The sequence below is a fragment of the Tiliqua scincoides genome, chromosome 6 (assembly GCF_035046505.1).
Source record: "Tiliqua scincoides isolate rTilSci1 chromosome 6, rTilSci1.hap2, whole genome shotgun sequence".
Lineage (NCBI taxonomy): Eukaryota > Metazoa > Chordata > Lepidosauria > Squamata > Scincidae > Tiliqua > Tiliqua scincoides.
Genome location: NC_089826.1, coordinates 22,321,637 through 22,342,201, shown reverse-complemented (window position 1 = coordinate 22,342,201; position 20,565 = coordinate 22,321,637). Strand labels below are relative to the sequence as shown.

Below are 20,565 nucleotides of genomic sequence, written 5' to 3'. Positions count from 1 at the left end.
GTTTCAGCAAATTTGGAAGCATGTGCCAAAAAAGAGTGCTCTTCTTTACCACATTCAAATTCTGCTTCTAGAATCCTATCCTGAGTTTCTATGAGTTTTTAACAGTAACATCACCACAAGGCTTTTAGGATTCTCTCTTCTCTGTTGGTAATGCTCTCAGCAGTCACTGAAAAACTCTGCCTCAGAGCTGCTCCAAATACTTTCCAGAAGCAGGAACAGACTTTAATTCTGAAGAATAGCCCTCTCCTTTCCAACCATTTGATTAATTAGAAGTGGACATTTAACCTAAGATACCGCTGAGTTGTTATACCTCTGTTCAGGGCAGATGTTCAAAGATCTTGGAATTTCAGATGTCCTTCATGGTTTAATATGTGGGGTGCATGCTGGTAGTAGATCTGAATATTCTAATAGTATCCCAAGCCTTTTCAAACTACAAAAACAACGGAATCAGGCTGTTGTTGGACACAGTTCATTGAGCTAAATAAAGTATTGGTGTGACTTAAGGTCCAAACCTATTGAGCCATAAGTACTGGCACTGAGCTCCAACATGGGTGCTAGGTGTTGTTAACATGCTGTAAAGCATGTTTATAGCACTGTAGAAGGAGGGAGCACCAGCGCTGGGCCCAGTGCCAGAAGGATGCTGCCTGAAAGTGAATGAAACAGCCAGGCAGTTTTACTAGCTTTGGGGGCAGAGGAGGTGTTCCGGAGCTGGGGGAGGAATTGGCCTGGGGGAGGAAATTGAAAGCGAAAGCGGAGTGATCGCACCCTGCCTCCGCTAAAGCGGAAGTGGAGCGCAATTGCTCCACTTTCACTTCTGAAGCTGCGGGGAGTCCTGCAGAACGTCGCACAGGTTGTAGGAGGCTCAAGTAGGTGAACCCAAGCCCCTGCAGCCCCCTTGAGCGGCGCGATCCTGGGAATCGTGCCGCTGCCTTCCCTCCACTCCTGCTGCTTCCCCCACCCCTGCAAGAACTTGGAGCAGCTCAAACTCTCCCCAAGAGTTTGAAAACCACTGGTCTACAGGATACATCGATCACCATTTTGATGCTACTGTCTGAAAGCTTAGGATTGGGCTGTTAGTTCCAGGCCATCTGGAAGTTGGTTCCAACTAGAACTATAAAAGTATAAAATCTATGAATTCAGTGACATCATGATGTTGCGTATTCTTTCTTGTTTTCTAACAGTGATCATACAGCTTTGTCAAATGCAACAGACCTCATGAAGCTGAAATTGGTGAACTTTTTGTTCTCTGGGTGCTTTTAGTTTGTCAGTTTCCTTTGGCAACTGTAACCATGACAAATAATGTGCAGTGCTTGGATCATATATCTTGCTAATTGATGTCTTGCCTGACATTCAAGGTTTATCACGTTGTATGTGTTTACAATTAGAACTCCTAGCCAATGGGGCATGCAAACATTTGGTCTGCTTGTGCCATATTTTACTGCCGTCATGTTTGCAGACTTCCTACGTACTATAATTACATTAGCCTGCTAATACATTCCCTTTACTTCAATTGTTGTATAATCTTAATGCAACTGGTACTGCTCAATAATTGTTTGGAATTTCCACTTGGTTGCAACTTAGTGGTGAGAATCTGCTCTCTATCAAGATCGTAAGTTATCCACACACATATAGGTATATCGAGCTGTATGGCTACCAAAATTAGATTTTTTTCGTCTGCAGAGTTTTCTCAGTTTATAACAGATTTGCACCTTGGTGTCCTCTTTTCAGAAATTGACATAGAGAGATGTGTCCGTGAATCAATCAGCCTTTTCTGCTGGACCCCTAAAAGTGCTACCTACAGACAATATGCACAGCATTCCAAGCAAGCCACTGAGAGCAACTGTACAAGAAATTTAATGTCCTGTTTTTCATCAGATTATCAAGATGCACCCAGGAGTGACCTGGTGAGTTTCTAGATTGGCATTTTATTGATTTGGTATGTAGAGCATAAAATGTTAAGGCCAAATGTATTTTAATAGTTTTGATAGTTTATTTTGACATGTCTTTTAGAATTGGTATATAATGCTGCCTTGACTGTTACCTTATGGTGGAAAGATTCCAAATAAGAACTTGAAAGAAACAAAATAAACATTTTAAAAGTATATTTTAACAACTTAACTTGCCTGTTCTGACAGCACCATTTTGATTCAGATTAGATATCGTGTTGTGCTTGTACATGTATAATTGTGTGACATAATTATTGTCAGTAGGGGTGATTATTCCATTTTTATAGACATCGTGGAGTCACTCTAATATATCACTGCAATTTATAAGGAGGTGAGGAGTTTTAAGAGATCTGCAGTGTTGACTTTCTGGAATTTTGCTAAGAGGTGTATATAGAAAGTATAATGTACAAATAAATGTGTAACTGTTGTTTTGTCAGAAAAAAGGCTGAGATAACTTCCAGCATTGGTAGAGGGAAGGCAAGATTCAGCCTTATAGTTTTACTCCAAATTGTGTGTGTGTGTATATGTGCGCGCGCACACGTGTGTGTGTGTGTGTGTGTACAGATATAACCTAATTATGCACAGATTTTTTTACATGCGGTTTTATCTCAATGTGATGAGTAGGGCCCTTAAATTAAAGGAAAAAAGGTTTAACAATAGCCTCGTCAATACGAGAGAGGGCAGCCAGGTGACAATCCATCAATCATTCTCTCTCATTCTTAGAACTGAGGCAAGCGACCCCTGCCTTCCCCCTGAGAATGCGAAAGAATGCTAGTGATTATCACCCCTCCATTCTCCCCCCACCCCCACTCTACGGCTCCTGGTGAGGGGAGGGATTGCTGCCTCCAAATGAAGCCTTTCCAAGCCCCTGGAGAAAGACTGATTGTCTGCTTGATGCATTACAAAGGAAAGCAAGGCTGTTTTTAAAATCACTGAGCAAATGTTTTTTAAGTTGATTTGCTTTAATGCGATTTTTGCCATCCATGTGAGTTCTGGGAACAGAACCCTCGAGAATAAGTAGATTCAACCTGTGCTGCTTTTTGCAATGATTTTAGGACCTGTTCAGGAGAACTGGAGAACATTCTGGAGAAAATTTGTGGCTTGTTGTCAGTCTTATACTCTCACAATCACCTTCACTTCACTCCATGAGAGCATAATAAATAAACTGGGTTATATCATGTTTCTTTGAATATAATATGTTCCCAACTGCTTGCTTTGCCTCCAGAAAAAAATGGAAGGGTGACCAGGACGCTCCTGAGTTATCATCAGCCTAGTATAGTCTAGCTCAGGCGTGTCAAACTTAAGGCCCGGGGGCCAGATGCAGCCCGCGGAATCTTTTTATCCGGCCCTCAGACTCTCCTCTGCTGAGCACTGCTGAGGTGTTACTGCTGAAAGGGCAGCCCACTTGAAAATTGAGCTCTCCCATATCTTGAATATGATTGAGATATGTATATTTTCTCTTCTGCAGCTAATGAGTTCCCAAGTGAGAAAAAGTGCTTATTTTTGTTCATGAACTGTTTAATGACATCACTTCCTGCCTAATGACATCACTTTCGGCCCTCAGCAGGCATCATGAATGCTATTCGGCCCTCTGTATGAAATGAGTTTGAGACCCCTGGTCTAGCTTGTTCATTACTTCCTTTTCTGGTGAGGGCTCCCTCGAGACTAGTATTAACTTTATTATTAGTATATTAGTATACTAGTATATTAGTATATTAGTATACTAATTAGTATTAGTATTAACAGATGCAAGGGAGGGCCCCAGGATGAGGTCTCTTGTTATCTGGTGTGCTCCCTGGGGCATTTGGTGGGCCGCTGTGAGATACAGGAAGCTGGACTAGATGGGCCTATGGCCTGATCCAGTGGGGCTGTTCTTATGTTCTTATGTTAACCCTCGTGGATACTGTGACTCAACCTGTACTGTTTATTTTTTCACCAATATTTTATTGTAGGTTTAAACTTCATCACCCTCAATAATGAACAGTACCACCAGGAAGAAAAATGCTACACTACTGACCAAGTACCTCTATTCTTGGTACTTTCTCCTTGTGAGTGATGGAGAATGAACTGTAATGCTAGTCCACTTAAAAAGAAAACCCACACAAAGCATGAAAGGTTATTTTGAGCTTCAGATCTTGTTAAAAATCTTAACTAGTTTCCAAACAAAGCAAAGAAAAACCACAATTAACATATTCCCAGGGTGACATAGACAAAGTTTCAAAATGCTATCTTTCATTCCATTCTCTCCTTACCCTGACTGACCCACCTCCAAAAACCCATTTCCACTAGCAGAGAGGTGTACTTTTCCTAGTAGGCTTTCATAGGCAAATGAAGATAACAGGGATACACTTTCTTATTGCCACCAGAGAAGCTACCTACTTTTGAAACTGGCAACCGGACAAGCTGAAAATAATAAACTATCTAAAGTATAGGCTTTTTAAATAACACATTTCACAAATTCCAAAAGGAGGGGGAACAGTTTCTTTTGCTATTCTTCTTCAGTGGAGAGAACGCTTACTCAGAAGCTCTGTGGTTAGGCCTCAATAATCTCTGTTACAGAAATAAAAGGCTCTACAGAAACAGTAGGAGAAAAGCAGTGAAGAGAAGTCCTGGCACAAGATGAAATACTTCCACTGGCACATTCTTTGAAGCAATTTTAGGATCAAAATAGTACCAGCACATAAATAACGTCACATGGCTATCAAACCACAGAACAACAAAACGCCTGGGGAGTCAGAGGGGGTAGGACAAGCAAGGTTTCTTAGTGTAATTCAGTTTTTACTAGCTAAAACAGTAATTAAAACCAAAGAAACCGTTTGTAATAAACAGTAATAAACAGCCAACACAGATAAGAGTGTGAAAAATAATCAAACTGCACTAATACTTATACACTGCTGCTGAATGATAATATATTATGATAGCATTTTTTAGATTGTGAGCCCTTTTGGGACAGGGAGCCATTAGTTGTTTGTTTGATTTTTCTTTGTAAACCGCTTTGTGAACTTTCCGTTGAAAAGCAGTATATAAATACTGTTGTTAATAAAATAAAATAAAATAATAATAATAATAATAATAATAATAATAATAATAATAATAATAATAGCAACTTTGTGCATGCTTTCTCTCTCACACACATACACACAGTTCAGATGATCCAACCAACCATAGTTTCTTAGATTATGAATATAATGGGAATGAGCACAGCTGAGCCCATATAGTGTTTATTCTTTGGACCAGTGGGAATGCATAGTCTCGAAACCAGGGAGCCTTGGTTCAACTGTAGTTTACAAACCAGGAGATGAAATCAGGATCAGATCCTAGGTTCACACTCTGCTTTGTAAAACACAGCACCTGAGTTTAAATAACAAGGAAACCTGTATTTAATCAGGGATCCTCCCTCACAGCTGGAGGGGGAGGGCACACACAGGCTTAGTACTCATTCTCACGGAGTTCCTTATAGTATGGAAATGCACCCCCCATATATAAAGTACGGCCCTTTTCAGGCCTCCAAAGCTCTAATCCAGAGGGCTTTCTGAAGCCCACAGAGGCCACGCATGTCTGCACGCAGCCTTTGTGGGCTTCAGAATGCCTCCTAGAGGCAAAAAATTGATGATTTCTGGTTTTCATACAAAAACGGGAAGTGATGTTTCTATGCTTTTAAAGGCATTCTGAGGGCCAACAAAGCCCCAGAGGGTTTAAAGGGGCTGAAACCATGGATTTCGTTATCCGTGGTTTTTGGTATCTGCGGGGGATCTGAGAATGAATCTCTCACAGATACCAAGGCCTCACCTGTACCTTCAACAACGCTGCTTCCATTAGGTCTGATTCATAACAGTGGTCTTTGACCCAATGAGACTGACAGCCTTTCTATTCAAGGGAAGCAGTATATTCTGGGCCACTCAGCACCATTTCCTGTCTATTAAATTAGCAATGTCAATAAAAGTGCTGTTTCATGCAGTACTCAACTGCTGGGAAATGTATCCCCCATGCTATTCAAGGCATTGCTGTATTCAAGGCTAGGCATTGAATCTCAGTGCAATTTAAATCCATTTATTCTTGTGCTACAGGAATAATTCATGCAAACCAATGTTCCTAAGGAACCAGTCACAAGTTATTTCCTGGGAAAAACTCCAAGTTCCGTTCCCAGAACCCATGTGGATGCCAAAAATTGTGTTAAAGGAAATCCATTTAAAAAACAATGTCCCTTTGCTCAGTGATTTAAAAACAACCTTACTGACCTTTGTAATGCAGGACAGAGGCATCAGGAAGACAATCAATCATTCTCTCTCCAGAGCTTAGAAAGGCTTCACTCAGAGGCAGCCACCGCTCCCTTCACCGGGAATGCAGAGGAAGTTATAATCGCTTCCCTTTGCATTCTTTCACGTGCTCAGGGGAAAAGGAGGGGTGACTTGCCTTGGACTGAAGCTATTCTAAGTGCCTGGAGAGAGAATGATTGATGGATTGTCTGCTTGCTGCCCTCTCCTGCATTAGCAAGGCTATTGTCACAGTGAAAAATCCATGGATAATTAGGTTACAAAAATTCATAACTAGTTCTCTGAATACGCTTGCCTTCATGAAAGCATATATTGACCTAATATCAGTGACACTGATGAAATTTCCTTCCTGTGCTCACTCTATTCAGAAATCTCTTTTGTTTTTGGTATGTCCCCTGTCCTATATCTTCTCATGAAAGCCTGCATTGCCCATTTTGAGAACCAAAAATATGTCAACCCTAACGACAGGCTTTTCACCTTTTAGTGGCCAGAAATAACTGAAATTTTGATAAGACTTTCTCCTTATAAAGCAATTATTGCTTGCTCTGGGAGGAGCTCCAATAGCAGCAGAAATGCATGGAATTGATAAACAAGGCCAGCAAACTTTGGCTTGAGAAGTTTGCACTTTTGGAGCCAAGTAGCAGCCTTATCAGCAGAGCTCCTTTGGTACTCCACAATTCCCTTCACACCCCAAATGACTCTGAGTTATGCTAGCTTGAAGTTAGGTATCTTGTTTATAAGTTGTAATTCCTTTCATGCCATGAACAGTGTTTCCCCTCAGTGTGCCAATCACTTCCTAAAGTAAACTCCTGAAGTCTATTACCACAGACTAAAGCAAATGTTGGTGGTATGTTATACAAAGGAAAAATAAATACTGCTTCAGCAATGAGACTCTTCTGTTTTCCTTTTTTCGTCTCTTTCTCCATCTTAGCACACGCTGTACCTCTCCTGAAGAGTGCTTGGAAGTGGCTTCATTTCTTCTGAAGTGGGAAATAATTGGGGCTTCTGAGGCATCATAGCAGCTTATTGGTTTACCATTGAAAAACTTAATGCGTAGAGTAGAATAAACCTACTTTGTTGTTTTCCTATTATGAGACTCTGAGTCATAAGGACAACTGCCTCCAGACGAAATGTACATAGAATTCTGATCAGTGCTCACTACTCCATTCCTTATTGCAATTATAGCAGATGCAAAAATAATGTATTTAGTCCTGTTTAGTGCCTATCTTCTCTGCTAGAGCACAGCAGTTAATTTTTTTTTTCTATACTGCCCTTCCTCCAAGGAGCTGAAGGTGGTGTACAGGGTGGTTCTCTCCTTTTGCCCTCATAAGAACCCTGTGAGGTAGGTTGGGTAGGGAGATAGTGATTAGCCCAAGGTCACCAATGAAGCTTCATGGCTGAGTGAGGATTTAAACCTAAATCTTCCAGGTCTGAGACCAACACCACATATATACATTTAAGAAATGAAAGAAAGAAAAACAAAATGCCCAGCAGAAATATGAAATTAAAATTTCATTTGCGAGCCAGGATGTTGAAATGGCTTAGGAGTTTGACTTGGATCTTGAAGATCTCGGAAGATTAGCCAAGAAGCTTCCTGGGTGACCTTGGACCAGTCACTCTGATCCAGTCTCTGACCGTGAACCCTGACTTTAGGTAGAAAAGTTGTGACTAGTGGAAAAAAGACCTTTTGGCAACTAAACCAGTGTACTATGATGCTGTTTCCAGAGCGCTGCAGTTTTACTTCATGCTTTAGTAAAGAAGCTATATATTTTATCACAAAAATAATATACCTCATATTTAAAAAGGAGTGAAAATAGCCCTACAATGAGTATAAAATTTCATATCTGGTAGAGAAATAAGCTGCTAGGGCAGCGGTTCTCAAGCGGTTCTTTGCGAGAGTTTGAGCTGCTGTAAGTCCTTGCGGGGGTGGGGGGGAGACAGCGATGTGATCCCCGGGATAGCATTGCTGGGGGGGGGGGTGCAGGAACTGGCATGCACTTACCAGTCCCTGCAGCAGCATCCAGGGGTGTGGGGTGTCCTGCGTGACCGTCCACAGGGCTCCTCAAAGCTTAGAAAGTGAAAGTGGAGTGATCACGCTCCGCCTCTACAAAACCGGAAGTGGAGCGCGATCGCTCCACTTTCACTTTCTGAAGACTGGAGAGCCCTGCAGACAGTTGTGCAGGGCTTCCTGCACCCTCAGAAGGTTGCTGCAGGGACTGGTAAGTAAATGCCACTCTCTGAGCCCTCCTTAGCAATGTGATCCTGGGGATTGTGTTACTGCCTCTCCCCTGCACCTGCCCCTTAAGGGGGCAGAAGCCAGGGCCCTCAGGCTGGAGCCCTGTGATGCCCTAGTTTAAGAAGCCCTGTGCTAGGTTTTGTTTATTGAGCCAATATATTAAACCTCCATATATTAAACATTATAGAGCAAGTAAAATTCTAAAAGAGGTGCTGTCTATCTTTCCTTTTTTTACTTTTGGTATAGTTAATTATAGTTCCCAAAAGAAACCATACTAGTGAAACTAGAAATTAGTGAAGAGACTAGCCACTGGCATAAACTGTCATGGACTTCCGAAGTTATTTGTTCTCTTCTAATCTCCTTGGTTGCTGCATCTCCCTTTCCAGTCTTTTTATCAGCCTGTATGGGATGTGTTTTTGTAAGACAAGCTAGACTGCTGGGAAGCTTTACAATTGAGATTTTTTTCCTCCAGTGTTGGGGAGAGGTGGCTAACCTTCCTACTAAACTGAGAAGGAAGCAGCAGAAAAAAATTACAACTTGTCCACCCAGGACATAGAATGAAGGGGAGAGACTTCCAGAGTGACATACCATCACAGGAGTAAGAAGTGGCGCCCCCCCCCCTCAAGAATCTATATTGGGATTGGTGCTTTTTAACTTGCTGGATTTAAGGGTAAACGGGAAGAGGGCACCAAATTATTTGGGGTCATAAAAAACCAAAGTGGATTATGAAGAGCTCCAAAATTTTGTCTCCCAATCTGGCTGAATGACACCCAAATACCAAGTGGTCATGGTCAGTCTGAGTCGTTGTACACTGTGGCAAAAAATCCCATTACAAAGATACAGATTCAACCTTACAAGGGAATTATTTTCAGAGAAGGAGGTTTAAGAGACCTCTACACTTATACCCCATTGCTAAGCTTGAGGCAAGAGAAAGTTGGTGTCAGACAGAGGGAGAGAAAGTTGCAAAGGGGAAAGAATGTTTCAAGAACAATTTTAGCAACCTCATTCCAGAGAGCTTTGCAGAGGTCTGAAGCATTGTGAGCAGCTTGTAGAAATTCTGGATGGATACAGTGCACACAGAGGTTGTTGATGCCAACATAGCACCAATGCAAGAAAATTCTGGAAAAATCACCACCAATAACAGATCTGACTATTACGTGTTGTGGATACAGGATACATTTGTTCCATGTGCTTTGAAAAACCAGAATTGTGAAGTGGATCTTGAAATATCTTGGAGTTTGTGAAAAAAACGAACTTTTCATTGCAAAATGGCCACATTGTAATTTGTTCACAAACTGGAAGTTGTAAATAATGTTCAGTTGCCTTATTGCTTTTTTTTGCAGTCTAGAGAATCTATCAAGTTGAATGACCTGAAATCAGAAGTGTCTCCACGCATCTCAGCTGAAGACTTGATTGACCTGTGTGACCTCACAGGACCCAGCCATGTCAAGGCTCCAGCAAAGAAAACAAAATCTAGCAAGCCAAAGTTGCTTATTGTCGATATTCGTAACAGCGAGGAGTATCCTTTAAAGTGGAAAGAACTGCAGCTTAAGTCTTTAAAAAAAATTCTGTCAGTCTTATCCAGATAAGAACATAAGAACAGCCCCACTGGATCAGGCCATAGGCCCATCTAGTCCAGCTTCCTGTATCTCACAGCGGCCCACCAAATGCCCCAGGGAGCACACCAGATAACAAGAGACCTCATCCTGGTGCCCTCCCTTGCATCTGGCATTCTGACATAATCCATTTCTAAAATCAGGAGGTTGCGCATACACATCATGGCTTGTACATGCATGATAGAAGACAGCAGATAGAAGCACTGCAGGTTCAGCCTGTGTCTGAACAGTATAATTTCAGTCTATCAGCCAGAGTTCCTATAACAACATTCTCCACCATACAAAAACTTCCTTTCATATTAAATTTGGATATGGAGGGACAGTTCTTACGTGGCCCCTTGCAGCTAATTTTCTTGGTGCCAGATTTTTTTCCCTTCATATTGCAGAGCAGTCAACCATGCAAACCTCACCGGTATCTGAAGAGGTACAGCCTAGATATAGGTTGATCTCAGTGAGAACACCAATCTGTAGAACCCAATAGAGAGAAAACATGGTGAACCTCAAAGAGGAACCACTCTGAATTGCTATTGGGTTTTAGACCTGTGGGCTGCTCTTAATGTGCATAAGGGGAGCTTACTATTTTCTTCCTGTTTTGAACTTGAGGGAAAACGGGCTTGTTTTTTATTATTTATTTCATAACATTAAGAAGGTGGCAGAGCAGCTTTTAAACTGATCCCTGGGGGAAGGCCGACAGGAGCCGAGTGGCATCCAGTTCGGGATGGGGAGGTTAGAGAACAACAAGACAAAGGCAGAGTAGGAGAAGAAATTGGGAAAGGTAGCGTGATGGGATGTGATAGACGGTTTGGCACAATGAGAGGATGCGGGGACAAAGGAGCGAATAAGCAGCCCATCCTGGGGCATTCCGTGTACAAATGCTTTTATGCGAATGCCCGAAGTCTCCGAGCAAAGGTGGGAGAACTGGAATTTCTGGTGACAAGGGAAAACATTGACATAGTGGGCATAACGGAAACCTTGTAGAATGCGGAGAATCAGTGGGATACCGCAATCCCGGGCTATAAACTCTACAGGAGGGATAGGCAGGGGCGTGTTGGAGGTGGGGTGGCCGTTTATGTTAAGGAAGGGATAGAATCCAGCAAAGTAGAGATTGAAGGTGGGTCCGACTCCACCGTAGAATCTCTGTGGGTTAAATTACCAGGCATGTGCAGCGATGTAATACTGGGGGCGTGCTATCGTCCTCCAGACCAGAAATCGGATGGGGACCTTGAAATGAGGAAACAGATCAGGGAGGTGACAAGGAGGGACAGGGTTGTAATCAAGGGGGACTTCAATTATCCTCATATTGACTGGGTCAATTTGTGTTCTGGTCACGATAAGGAAACCGGATTTCTTGACTTGCTAAATGACTGTGGCTTAGAGCAGCTAGTCACGGAGCCCACCAGAGGACAGGTGACTCTGGATTTAATATTGTGCGGTACGCAGGACCTGGTTAGAGATGTAAACGTTACTGAGCCTTTGGGATCAGTGATCATGCTGTGATCCGTTTTGACATGCACGTTGGAGGAAGAATACCAGGCAAATCTCTAACAAAAACCCTTGACTTCCGACGGGCGGACTTCCCTCAAATGAGAAGGCTGGTTAGAAGGAGGTTGAAAGGGAGGGTAAAAAGAGTCCAATCTCTCCAGAGTGCATGGAGGCTGCTTAAAACAACAGTAATAGAGGCCCAGCAGAGGTGTATACCGCAAAGAAAGAAGGGTTCCACTAAATCCAGGAAGGTGCCCGCATGGCTAACCAGCCAAGTTAGAGAGGCTGTGAAGGGCAAGGAAGCTTCCTTCCGTAAATGGAAGTCTTGCCCTAATGAGGAGAATAAAAAGGAACATAAACTGTGGCAAAAGAAATGTAAGAAGGTGATACGGGAGGCCAAGCGAGACTATGAGGAACGCATGGCCAGCAACATTAAGGGGAATAATAAAAGCTTCTTCAAATATGTTAGAAGCAGGAAACCCACCAGAGAAGCGGTTGGCCCTCTGGATGGTGAGGGAGGGAAAGGGGAGATAAAAGGAGACTTAGAGATGGCAGAGAAATTAAATGAGTTCTTTGCATCTGTCTTCATGGCAGAAGACCTCGGGCAGATACCGCTGCCTGAATGGCCCCTCCTGACCAAGGAGTTAAGTCAGATAGAGTTAAAAGAGAAGATGTTTCAGACCTCATTGATAAATTAAAGATCAATAAGTCACCGGGCCCTGATGGCATCCACCCAAGAGTTATTAAGGAATTGAAGAATGAAGTTGCAGATCTCTTGACTAAGGTATGCAACTTGTCCCTCAAAACGGCCACAGTGCCAGAAGATTGGAGGATAGCAAATGTCACGCCTATTTTTAAAAAGGGAAAGAGGGGGGACCCGGGAAACTATAGGCCGGTCAGCCTAAAATCCATACCGGGTAATATGGTGGAATGCCTCATCAAAGATAGGATCTCAAAACACATAGACGAACAGGCCTTGCTGAGAGAGAGTCAGCATGGCTTCTGTAAGGGTAAGTCTTGCCTCACGAACCTTATAGAATTCTTTGACAAGGTCAACAGGCATGTGGATGAGGGAGAACCCGTGGACATTATATATCTGGACTTTCAGAAGGCGTTTGACACGGTCCCTCACCAAAGGCTACTGAAAAAACTCCACAGTCAGGGAATTAGAGGACAGGTCCTCTCGTGGATTGAGAACTGGTTGGAGGCCAGGAAGCAGAGAGTGGGTGTCAATGGGCAATTTTCACAATGGAGAGAGTTGAAAAGCGGTGTGCCCCAAGGATCTGTCCTGGGACCGGTGCTTTTCAACCTCTTCATAAATGACCTGGAGACAGGGTTGAGCAGTGAAGTGGCTAAGTTTGCAGACGACCCCAAACTTTTCAGAGTGGTAAAGACCAGAAGTGATTGTGAGGAGCTCCAGAAGGATCTCTCCAGACTGGCAGAATGGGCAGCAAAATGGCAGATGCGCTTCAATGTCAGTAAGTGTAAAGTCATGCACATTGGGGCAAAAAATCAAAACTTTAGATATAGGCTGATGGGTTCTGAGCTGTCTGTGACAGATCAGGAGAGAGATCTTGGGGTGGTGGTGGACAGGTTGATGAAAGTGTCGACCCAATGTGCGGCGGCAGTGAAGAAGGCCAATTCTATGCTTGGGATCATTAGGAAGGGTATTGAGAACAAAACAGCTAGTATTATAATGCCGTTGTACAAATCTATGGTAAGGCCACACCTGGAGTATTGTGTCCAGTTCTGGTCGCCGCATCTCAAAAAAGACATAGTGGAAATGGAAAAGGTGCAAAAGAGAGCGACTAAGATGATTACGGGGCTGGGGCACCTTCCTTATGAGGAAAGGCTACAGTGTTTGGGCCTCTTCAGCCTAGAAAAGAGACGCCTGAGGGGGGACATGATTGAGACATACAAAATTATGCAGGGGATGGACAGAGTGGATAGGGAGATGCTCTTTACACTCTCACATAACACCAGAACCAGGGGACATCCACTAAAATTGAGTGTTGGGCGGGTTAGGACAGACAAAAGAAAATATTTCTTTACTCAGCATGTGGTTGGTCTGTGGAACTCCTTGCCACAGGATGTGGTGCCGTCTAGCCTAGACGCCTTTAAAAGGGGATTGGGCAAGTTTCTGGAGGAAAAATCCATTATGGGGTACAAGCCATGATGTGTATGTGCAACCTCCTGATTTTAGAAATGGGCTATGTCAGATGCAAGGGAGGGCACAAGGATGAGGTCTCTTGTTATCTGGTGTGCTCCCTGGGGCATTTGGTGGGCCGCTGTGAGATACAGGAAGCTGGACTAGATGGGCCTATGGCCTGATCCAGTGGGGCTGTTCTTATGTTCTTATCTAGTTCATACTAGAAAATCAGTAGAGGTACTGTGGAAGATGACATAAACTAAAACAACTTTTCTCAACCACTTGTACTCGTACCACCAGTGATATTCAAGGTGGTACCTAGTGGTACTCGTGGGACCTTCAGGCCCTGCCATCTGGCAATAAGACCAGCAATGCAGTGTGACAAGCAGCAGTAGGAGGCTTGACTTGGCAGGCAGAAATTCATCGTGCACTTTTCACATGCTTGAGGAAGCCATTCTGTCCACCCTGTGCCTCCTACCGGTGTTTGTTGAGTCACATCTGGCCTCCTAACTGGAAGTAACTGGCAATTACATCATCACCAGTTACTTCCAGTGGTACTTCCAAAAGATGGACCATGCGAAGTGGTATAGCGGGTGCAAATGTTGAGAAATGCTGAACTAGAAAAAGTTCCCAACCTGTTTTTGGGATTTAAGATACAGCCAAGTGAGAAAAAGTGGGATGGATATGATAAGAAGAGCCCTACTGGATCAGGCCCTGGGCCCATCTAGTTCAGCGTCCTGTATCTCACGGTGGCCCACCAGATGCCTCAGGGAGCCCACAACAAGACCAAAAGATACTTGCATCTTGCTGCCACCTCCCTCCATCTAGCATCTCTCTTCACAGCAGAAGACCTCGGGCAGATACCACAACCTGAATGGTCCATCTTGACTAAGGAATTGTCAGATAGAGGTTAATAGAGTGGATGTTTTAGACCTAATTGATAAATTAAAGATTAATAAATCACTGGCCCAGATGGCATCCGCTCAAGTTATTAAGGAACTGAAGAATGAAGTTGCTGATTTTTTAACTAATTTGTAACTTGTCCCTTAAAAAGGCCACGGTGCCAGAGGGATAGCTAAAGTCACGCCAATCTTTAAAAAAGGAAGGAGAGGGGACCCAGGAAACTATAGGCTGGTCAGCCGAGAACGTCTGTTCTGGGTAAGCCGGTAAAGGTAGAGTTCCCCCCCGGCATTAAGCCTAGTCATTTCCGACTCTAGGGGCATTTCTGACTCTAGGGGCTCATCTCCATTTCAAAGCCGAAGAGTCGGTGTTGTTCGTAGACATTTTCCTTGCTCATGTGGCCAGCATGACTAAACGCCTAAGTGCACGGAATGCCATCTTGTTGTTCTCTAACCTTCCCATCCTCATCTCCTAGGGATGAGGAGTCCTGAACCGAATGCCACTCGGCTCCTGTTGGCTTTCCCCCAAGGTTCAGTTAAAAGCTGCTCTGCCACCTTCTTAATATTACACATCACCAGTTTGGTTCCCTTTTGTACAGGCCCCACTTGTTCCAAAACATTCCCCAGTGCCTAATGAATCTAAACACCCCCCCCCCCCAATGTCATCTTCTCATCATGCATTGAGATCCTTGAGCTCCTCTTGCCTAGCTGGCCCTGCACGTGGAACAGGTAGCACTTCCAAGAACACCACCTTTGGGATCTTGGCTTTGGGCTTCCTACCTAGCAGCCTAAAATTGGCCTCCATGACCTCCTGGCTGCATTTCCCCATGTTATTGGTGCTGACATGCACCGCAAGTGCTATATCCTCCCCAGCACTCTCTACCAGCCTATCTAGATGAGATGTGATGTCCGCAACCTTCACACCAGACAGGCAAGTCACCATGCCGTCTTCACATCCATCACAGATCCCCCTCTGTATATTCCTGACAATCGAATCACCCACCCATCTACTACAGAATGACGTCTTCCAGCTCTGAGACTTCCTACCCCAGCAACTGAGAAGCTGCCCACCTGAGGGTGGGATGATGCCTGCACATCCCCGGAATCTCTCCGTGGTCCCTCTTTTCCCTGCTTCTGCAACTCAAGGTTCACAGTCAAGGCTTCAAGGGAGCAAACTCATTCCCTTAGTCCTTGGAGCTCCTTGCACCAAGGGCACACCCACGACATGCCACAGAGGCATATAGTCATACATGTGACGCTCAGTGCAAAACACTGGTTAGCCCCCACCCCGCTGTCTGTCTAACTGCATAGCTATGTTTATTTGGTATTTGCTGCCCCTCTTCTCAAGGAAAGTGAAGAGTAGTATCTGGGGCCCTGGCTTCCTCACCCTACTGCTGAACTCACACAGTGCTTAACTCACTTCCAGTGAGGCACTGAGTTGCAGGAGGCACTCAAGGCAGGTGGCACATGATCCTAGTAATTGTCGAGTGGTTCCCATGTACAAGAATGGGAAGAGGGGATGGTTTAATTTTGCATATATTACGAAAGAAGAAGAACTAATTTGGCAGATATTCTATATGCGTAGAGATAAGAAACAGAGGGAAGGTGTGTGTACGTCATTGCTCAAGTACACCTATCACATTGACAAGGATGGTTCAGCATTGCTATATTTGTGTCAGGCACAGTTTTGGGTCATGGGAATTATGGTTACATATAACTTAGTTGTGCTTTTGTTTTGAGGAGGTCTGGGATATTGGTTAACAATCTCAAGAGGGCCTGTTCTTTTGATTGCCAGTTTTCTGGTATATAGAAAACATATGGAAATGTTTTACGCCAGCGTTTCTCAAATTGTGGGTCAGGACCCACTAGGTGGGTCACGAGCCAATTTCAGGTGGGTCCCCATTCATTTCATTATTTTATTTTTAATATGGGACTTGATGCTCCCATGGTATGTGGCTGCATTTGGGGAAATGTGACACACCTGTACTTTTAATAAGCTATTACGTATATTCTTTTAACAATGATAGTAAATAGGACTTAGTGGGTAAGTGTGGGTAGGACTGCAGCCTAGGATTGTTAAAAATTTTCCTGCCTGATAATGTCACTTCCTGTCATGACATCACTTCCAGTGGGTCCTGACAGATTTTCATTTAAAAAGTGTGTCCGGGTGCTAAATGTGTGAGAACCACTGTTCTATACTATGGAAACGTATCATGTTTTTAGAGTACATAAGAACAGCCCCACTGGATCAGGCCATAGGCCCATCTAGTCCAGCTTCCTGTATCTCACAGCGGCCCACCAAATGCCCCAGGGAGCACACCAGTTAACAAGAGACCTCATCCTGGTGCCCTCCCTTGCATCTGGCATTCTGTCATAGCCCATTTCTAAAATCAGGAGGTTGCACATACACATCATGGCTTTTTTTTTTTAACAGGTATTTATACACCGCCTTTCTTGGTCGTCAGATTTCTCCTAGACTTTATTCAAGGCGGTTTACATAGGCAGGCTGATTAAATCCCCATAGGGATTTTTACAATTAAAAGAAGGTTCTATCTTTCAAGAACCACAACAGTCCAGATGTTTCACTCTGATCTGGTTTCACATTCTGGCCTCCATCTTCCCACGCTCAGAGCAAATGGAATAGTTCGGCTCAGCTTGTCAGCTGCTTCAAGGTCGCACGGTGCCGGTGGCCTCGAACTGGCGACCTGTGGACCTGTGGCTTGTAACCCGTAATGAATTTTTCCTCCAGAAACTTGTCCAATCCCCTTTTAAAGGCGTCCAGGCCAGACGCCATCACCACATCCTGTGGCAAGGAGTTCCACAGACTGATCACACGCTGAGTAAAGAAATATTTTGTCTGTTCTGGAAATGTCTGTCCTAACTCTCCCAACACTCAATTTTAGTGGATGTCCCCTGGTTCTGGTGTTATGTGAGAGTGTAAAGAGCATTTCTCTATCCACTCTGTCCATCCCCTGCATAACTTTGTATGTCTCAATCACGTCCCCCCTCAGGCGTCTCTTTTCTAGGCTGAAGAGGCCCAAACGCCGTAGCCTTTCCTCATAAGGAAGGTGCCGCAGCCCAGTAATCATCTTAGTCGCTCTCTTTTGCACCTTTTCCATTTCCACTATGTCTTTTTTGAGATGTGGTGACCAGAACTGGACACAATACTCCAGATGTGGCCTTGCCATTGATTTGTACAATGGCATTATAATATTAGCCATTTTGTTCTCAATACCTTTTCTAATGATCCCAAGCATAGAATTGACCTTCTTTACTGCTGCCGCACACTGGGTCGACACTTTCATCGACCTGTCCGCCACCACCCCAAGATCTCTCTCCTGATCTGTCACAGACAGCTCAGAACCCATTCGCCTATATGTGAAGTTTTGATTTTTTGCCCCAATGTGCATGACTTTACACTTACTGACATTGAAGCGCATCTGTCATTTTGCTGCCCATTCTGCCAGTCTGGAGAGATCCTTTAGGAGCTCCTCACAATCACTTCTGGTCTTCACCAGTCGGAAAAGTTGGGTGTCGTCTGCAAACTTAGCCACCTCACTGCTCAACCCTGTCTCCAGGTCATTTATGAAGAGGTTGAAGAGCACCAGTTCCAGGACAGATTCTTGGGGCACACCGGTTTTCACCTCTCTCCTTTGTGAAAATTACCCATTGACACCCACTCTCTGTTTCCTGGTCTTCAACCAGTTCTCAATCCATGAGAGGACCTGTCCTCTAATTCCCTGACTGTGGAGTTTTTTTAGTAGCCTTTGGTGAGGGACCGTGTCAAACACCTTCTGAAAGTCCAGATATATAATGTCTACGCGCAGGGAGCTGGAGGCGGGGCTGGGACCCAGTTATGCCGGATCCCAACCCCTGTCCCCGTGGAAAGTGTCGACCCAATGTGCGGCGGCAGTGAAGAAGGCCAATTCTATGCTTGGGATCATTAGGAAGGGTATTGAGAACAAAACGGCTAGTATTATAATGCCGTTGTACAAATCTATGGTAAGGCCACACCTGGAGTATTGTGTCCAGTTCTGGTCGCCGCATCTCAAAAAAGACATAGTGGAAATGGAAAAGGTGCAAAAGAGAGCAACTAAGATGATTACGGGGCTGGGGCACCTTCCTTATGAGGAAAGGCTACGGCGTTTGGGCCTCTTCAGCCTAGAAAAGAGACGCTTGAGGGGGGACATGATTGAGACATACAAAATTATGCAGGGAATGGACAGAGTGGATGGGGAGATGCTCTTTACACTCTCACATAATACCAGAACCAGGGGACATCCACTCAAATTGAGTGTTGGGCGGGTTAGGACAGACAAAAGAAAATATTTCTTTACTCAGCGTGTGGTCAGTCTGTGGAACTCCTTGCCACAGGATGTGGTGCTGGCGTCTAGCCTAGACACCTTTAAAAGGGGATTGGACGAGTTTCTGGAGGAAAAATCCATTATGGGGTACAAGCCATGATGTGTATGCGCAACCTCCTGATTTTAGAAATGGGTTAAGTCAGAATGCCAGATGTAGGGGAGGGCACCAGGATGAGGTCTCTTGTTATCTGGTGTGCTCCCTGGGGCATTTGGTGGGCCGCTGTGAGATACAGGAAGCTGGTCTAGATGGGCCTATGGCCTGATCCAGTGGGGCTGTTCTTATGTTCTTATGAGATCTTCAAGCCGCTCCGCTCTCCTCAGACTTGCGCTTCCTCCAGAGGTGGCACAGGTCCAAGGAGACCCATTGGGGCCAGTAGCCCCTTACCCAGGAGTAAGGGGAAGAGTTTCCCCTTGCCTCTGGCTGAGCCGCTGCTGCCCACAAACCTGCCTTCAATGCAGCGCAAGCCTCCTGGCTTGCCTGTTCCAGCACAGGTTTGGATTGCTCCCTAAAATGCTTAAATGTTTTTCTAGTAGACTTTTCTCCTAGGTACATGTTGTATTAACTCCTCTCTTTCTGGCTTTGTCTAAGGAGACACTGTGTTTAATTTTTACCTTCTCTGTTTAGTATTTCACACTATATTTAAGATCATTTGATAGAACAGGGAGACTGTTCTAAGTCTCAACTTTATATAAGCAAAACAGAACTGTCAGGGCTTGAAAATATGCCAAACCCTCAACATGTTATGCTGTCTAACTAAACCAGAGGTGATATTTCTCCTGTATGTTTATTAATTTCATGAATCGGTTGAGGTTTCCAATCAACCACAGGCTTCAGTATCTAAATCATTTGGTTATTCCTTGTTCAGTCTTTTGAGACTTTTCCTCCTGAAATTGTTTAATTTTTAAGCATGATTCATTCTTAACAGAGACTTTTTTTCCTTCACTTTTCCCTGGAGTAGAACAAAAACCCAAAAATGTGAGCAGTTTGTCATAATTTATGCCAGTGTTAGTCCCTCTTGGTCATAATTTAATGTTGCTATTTCAAGGCAAAGGAAGCTTATAAAGCTTATAAAGCGCATCATCATGAGATTTGGTGGACTAAAGCTGGATTTTAGTAGATCCAAGGCAATACTACAGAGAGTAATCTTTTCCAGTAGGGACAAACTCTACAAGTTTCATTTCCTTAGATCTGTAGTCTGCCCTGTTGTCAGGATTCCAAGTGGGCAATTGCATCACAAGCATAGAACACACTTGGATTCTCCTGCACTTCCAGATCTGTGGGAACGGTAGTTTATGATAAATTGGTCGAACTATACCTGACACTAACCATAGTTTGCCTCCACACTACAACTGGAAAACATGATTTGAGCATATGAGCAGGGAGCACATTTCTGGTGGCCAAACCATTTGAACTGAGCTGCTGTCACTCAGTTGTGTGATCAAGCTGTAGTCATGCTGGTTATTGCTTTTTTCTCTGACTGTTAATTTCTTACTTAGTTGTTTTCCATGTCCTTGCCCATGGCCCCTCAAAGCTGTTGAGGGGAAGAAAAGGTGGATGGTATTAGTATACCCATATTTGGCACTATTTGATGGAAAACA

The 20,565-nt window shown here is 44.0% G+C and overlaps 1 protein-coding gene across 1 annotated transcript in view; it reads left to right on the top strand.

The window, feature by feature from the left end:
• TBCK (TBC1 domain containing kinase) overlaps positions 1 to 20,565 on the top strand; it is a 127,489-nt gene that overhangs the window by 87,565 nt on the left and 19,359 nt on the right. The window contains exons 22-23 of the mRNA XM_066631766.1: positions 1,729 to 1,904; positions 9,800 to 9,975. Coding sequence (XP_066487863.1) covers positions 1,729 to 1,904; positions 9,800 to 9,975 — 352 coding nt within the window. The remainder of the gene's footprint in view (positions 1 to 1,728; positions 1,905 to 9,799; positions 9,976 to 20,565) is intronic.